At 41.8% G+C, this 5,249-nt stretch overlaps 1 protein-coding gene across 2 annotated transcripts; it reads left to right on the forward strand.

The window, feature by feature from the left end:
- Positions 1-693: 693 nt before the first annotated feature.
- Positions 694-5,160, forward strand: wasf3a (WASP family member 3a). 2 transcript variants are annotated; one of them, XM_058087952.2, is made up of 9 exons: positions 694-891; positions 1,589-1,692; positions 2,453-2,587; positions 2,675-2,828; positions 2,901-3,018; positions 3,295-3,479; positions 3,819-4,013; positions 4,106-4,398; positions 4,469-5,160. In XM_058087952.2, exons 2-9 carry the CDS (start codon positions 1,611-1,613, stop codon positions 4,624-4,626), a joined length of 1,320 nt encoding a protein of 439 aa, XP_057943935.2. In that variant the 5' UTR covers positions 694-891; positions 1,589-1,610; the 3' UTR covers positions 4,627-5,160. The 2 variants fall into 2 exon arrangements, with proteins under 2 accessions (XP_057943935.2, XP_057943932.2); XM_058087949.2 differs by having other exon boundaries at positions 696-891; positions 1,589-1,743.
- Positions 5,161-5,249: the final 89 nt, after the last annotated feature.

Raw genomic sequence — 5,249 nt, forward strand, 5'->3', positions numbered from 1 at the left:
AGTGTCTCGTTTACTGTTAATCCAGGTCAGCACTACTGAGATATTAACAGACTGGCAGGCTGCTGTTTACGGTGAAGAATGAAGGATTTTAACTAAAAAAAAAAAAAAAAAATGTTTCAGTGCTTCGTAAAATTATTTCTATGCAATGTCAAAGGTTTTAAATCCACGGAAACCTGTATTGATTTATTCATGAAACAATGTTCAAGTCACTTTTTACTCCTGTGCATAGTGAATTTTTATATCGTTTTAAGCACGTCAAGACTAAAACAGTATTATGTACTTTAAATTTAAGGGAAAAAAATCACTAATCGTTTTTTTATCAGTGTGATGTTCTTTAATGTACCATTTCTAAGCACATTTGAAATGATTAAAACAATTACAGTTACTACCGTGCAGTGCTTTCATGCAGGAAATTCCAAACGGCAAATAAGGAGGTAACCATGCAGGCTTTCTAACAGCCATTTGTCACCAAGAATTAAATGCTTACAAATGTAATGATGACTTATTTATTGGGATGCAAAGCACACCTAATGGTGCTGATCCAAACTGATGACTTCCACTTCCTCTGTTGTCCAGGGTAGAAGGAGTTCTTAATTAGGCCTGGAAAAGCACAGGATGTCAAAGGTCCGCCATGGCGTTTGTGATTGGCTGTCAGGAGTAAATCTGCTGACTAAATCCCCTCATGTTGTGATTTAGACTGAGAGGTCATGTTGTCAAGAGTGCATTCCGCTGTGCACAAATGTCTCCTGCAAATACCTGGCACACGACAAGAACGGGGGGGGGGGGACCAAAAAGGACATTTCAGTTTGAATAGAGACACTTAAGAGAGTCCACTGCCCCCGCCCGGCTGGCGTTGGCGGGAAAAGATAACCACCGTACCCAACTCTGAAGGTAGGTTTAATGGCTTGTTGTTGTTTCCGTTGAACATATACTGTTACAAATAGTACGGTTTTGTAGACATATACAACGTTACCTGTAGAGTTTGTGGGCTGAAGAGTCGTTGTTTGTTACTTCCACCACACATTGTACGATAACACGTTAGCTGCTCGAAAATTGTTTGCTACTCCAAAAGCGAGCAGCGCAATGAATTGTGGGTTATATACGCCAGCTGTAAAGAATTATGCAAACATAAAATTTTTTTTTAAAAATGCCGTAAGTATTCGGACTCGTCTTACTTGGTGATTAAGGAAATATTAGAGTAGAAAAACAAATTATTAGAATGAAGTAACGGTAAATTTGTGTTACTTCCGTGTTCTGAATCACGTGTATTAGTTGAAGGAAGTACAGAGTGACACAAAAAAACTTTTTAACATTTCAATAAAACCAAGGATGAAAAATATTGTATTCATAGTTATTGAAATTTGAAAACATGCCATTTAAAAGAAATGATGGAATGTTGATTGTAAAAGGTATATGATGGGCTAAACTTGCCATGTGTGCACAAAATATATGGATGAAACTGTGTCTCATTGAATTACCGGTACATGTTACATCATTTGTAAAATAAGCTTGTAGGGTAAGATATGAAAGATATGAGGTTAACTTGTGCAGGGATCTATCCTCACAAATGTTGTCTGTCTGCTTGCAGGTGCTATGGCCAACAAGAGGTGATGCCTTTGGTGAAGAGAACCATAGAACCTCGGCACGTGTGCCACACTGCAGTGCCCGATGGGATTGGCAGTGAGCTGGAATGTATGAACAACAACACGTTGTCTGCCATCATCCGTCAACTCAGTAGTCTGAGTAAGATGATTGTTATTGTTATGATTATTTTCACGTTCATGTAGCAGTACACCTGTATAGTATGTCCCTTTTACACATGAGGGGGCTGACAAGGCTATTTTCGGAAACAAATTTCCCCTTGGACATCTGGCCGATAGACACACACGCTTAACATGCGTGTGGGATGGGATTTAATGAAGATAGGGGGGCTTAGCGCTCACTGCTTAGCTTTGTAAACACAGGCAGATAAGATGGAGAATGAGTGGGAGGGAACAGAGACTCAGTCGTGCAGTGTGCTGGGTAGTACTCTGTGCCATTCTTGCTGTGTGCTTGAGGATGGATCACGTGGTGCTCATGTAATCCAGACAGATTCATCGGATTTAGAAAAGCACAATAGCTGTTGGCCACAACATGATACAAACAGGAGTTGATTTTATACAAATTGTATTAATTAAGAAATATGTTTATTGGTGTGGTGAGAGATAAGTGAAGTAAAATATTGTTGGTCATTTCTAAGCATTATTATCTTGTATTGGATTTCATGGTGTACAAGCTTATACTGTACCATTTACTCCTACATTAGCTTTATTCAGGTATATTACCTTTGGTATATTCAGTGTCTTAGTAATGTTGTCTATTCTGTATATATTACATTTTAGTGTTATGAGTTATTTCTTACTTTGCATCTATAAACAGATACTTAGTCTGGAATGTGTTTTTCTTGTCGCAGGTAAACATGCGGAAAATGTCTTTGGGGATCTTTTCAACGAAGCCAACGTCTTCTACACACGTGCAAACTCTCTCCAGGACCGCATCGACCGCTTGGCAATCAAGGTCACCCAGCTGGATTCCAATGTGGAAGACGGTTGGTCCCAACAACTTTTCCAGTTTGTTAAGACACCTTCACAACCCCCATACTGGACTGTTAAACATACGTCTTACTGTTTTGCAGTTTCTCTTCAGGCCATAAACCTGAGAAAGGCGTTCAAAAGCTCGACTATCCAGGACCAGCAGGTGTTGTCCAGATGCAGCGCTCCAAGCTCGGTGGCTGAGATGTACGACATCAGCGACCAGCCTCCTCCGCTCAACGACCTCACCACTTACAGGTACTCCAACATCATTATTATCAACTTAACAAGTCAACAAACAGGACAGAAACATGTTTTTTTTTTTAACAGAGAGGACAACACTGACGCCATAAAGTTCTACTCAGACCCTTCATACTTCTTTGAATTATGGAAGGAGAAGATGCTACAGGACACAGAGGACAAGAAGAAAGAAAAGAGGAGGCAAAGAGTGAGTGCACAATATTATTTTAAGATACACTAACCACACAAAACGTAAAATATGCATTTTTAAAGATACTGTAATGCCGAGAGAGATGTTTATCCTTATAGTTTGCAGGTGCAGCCGCACTGCATCATACTGAGAGTTGTTCCTAACGATCTAATACATGTGTCTCCAAACCTTTTCCAGCAGGGCTGCATACATAAAACATGAAAGGTTTTACACTACTACTCCAACCTCCAAACAGAATAATAATTGATTTTACCCTCCATGCACGTCTCCCAGGAGCAGAAGCGATGCGTGGAAAGCAGCACCCTCCAGCAGCAGGTGAAGAAGGTGAGGAAAGCTCGAAACCGAAGACAAGAGTGGAACATGATGGCATTCGACAAAGAGCTCCGCCCAGATCACCGCCACCCGCAGACGCTACGGCGAGGGGCGTCTTCCGAGGGCTCACTCTCCCCAGAGGGCAGGTTTGTGCCTCACCATGCAGTCCAGTTTGAGAATTTGTTACTATGCTGGCCAGTAACATGTGCACATAGCTTACATGAGAGTTGTATTAAAACCTCTGCATCTACAATATAAAGATGAATGCGCCGGGCAACCCTGGTGCCACTCCAGAGGTCAGTTGAAGCAGAGCATAAAGCAAGCGGAGCCACGTTCTGTGGCAGCCATGATGCACTGTAGTAAGACACCTTCTCCGAGCAGACCCGGTGTTACCATTATTAATCTGGCGAGATATTGTGACACCCCTAAAAGCGGCAATTTCTTTTTTTAAATGGCAAATCATGTTTTTCATTTCGTTCTTCCAGGCCTGACCTTCCAGAGTACCCTGTCCCCCCTGTGCCAGTCCACAGTGCTTCTAATGTCAAGCCACTTGGGAATGTGCAGTCCTCCCCACCTGTGGAGCACGAGTACCACAGTATTGACATCAACTATAAGAGAACAAGCACAGTAGAAGCTACAGAGAAGATGAATGGTTCAGCACATGCGTCAGGAGATTACAAGTATGTCAGAACAGCTGTGTTCACAGCTGGAATTAAATATTTTCATTTCAGTTGCAACCTAATTCTCCTTTTTGTTTTTCTTTGTCTATCAGCTGTACCCCACCTCCAGTTTCACCAGGCCCACCTATCCCCTCAGCCCAGACAGCCTTTGCTTTCCCTCCACCAGCAGCTCATAACGGAGCCACCACACAAATAGGCCCTGGTTATCCTCTTCCGCCTGTGCCTCCACCAGGACCTCGCATGGCTCCTTCTCCCCCGTGTCCACCACCTCCACTTCATCCACCCCCAGCTGCCCCCTCTCACCTTTCCGGACTGGGTAGAAGTGTCAGAGCTGAATCAAAACCAGTGAATGCAAGAAGCGATCTACTATCTGCGATCCGCATGGGTGGGTATACTTTTGAACCACCAAGTGACATTTGTGTGTGGTTATGTAATTGTGACATTATGGTTATTAGGCATCCAGCTGAAAAAAGTGCAAGAGCAGCAAGAGATGCAGAGCAAGCGTGACCCAGTGGGGAATGATGTGGCTACCATTCTGTCAAGGCGCATTGCAGTTGAGTACAGTGACTCTGAAGACGACTCAGAGCTGGATGACAATGAATGGTCAGACTGAAGACAGTGCAACTGAAGAGACTTTTAGGAGAATATTTTTTGACTCATGTATCCTCGTGTCTTTGGAAGAACAATGTGTTTGGAAGCGGATACAATGATCTTCATTGCACACATTTTAGCCCAACCCTTTGTGAAGCCCCATTGATGGCACACTGCAGCACTGAAATAAAACACCTATGCTTCAGTGACGTGTTTGCAGGGAGCATCCAAAATGTATGAACCAATGCAGTAACACTACTAGTTGTGTCTAAATGTGTTCCTCCCAGTATAAGTGTTTAATTTCAGTTCTTGTGCTAGTAACTGATTTTTCTGTGGTATGTGTTTTTCAGTATTCCCTAAAAAAAATACTGTATTGTGATAACCTACCTGTATTTCTTCTTTTCTCTATTTTTAAATTGAAATACGGTACTGCACTGAATACACAGGTGATAGAAAGAATGCGATTCCTGCAGTTAATTTCTAGCAATGACCAAATATGCATTGCTGGTTGTAATTATAAATGAATAATAATATAAATAAAAAGCTGTGCTTTATATATTCAAATTTGTTTTGTCTTTGAAAGTCACATTAAATACAGTAATGACAACATTCAGTTGCCGAGCTGAATTATGTAACGGTCCAAAT

This window comes from Doryrhamphus excisus, linkage group LG21 (assembly GCF_037039965.1).
Source record: "Doryrhamphus excisus strain RoL-2023G ecotype Guam linkage group LG21, RoL_Dexc_Guam_v1.1, whole genome shotgun sequence".
Taxonomy (NCBI): Eukaryota; Metazoa; Chordata; class Actinopteri; order Syngnathiformes; family Syngnathidae; genus Doryrhamphus; species Doryrhamphus excisus.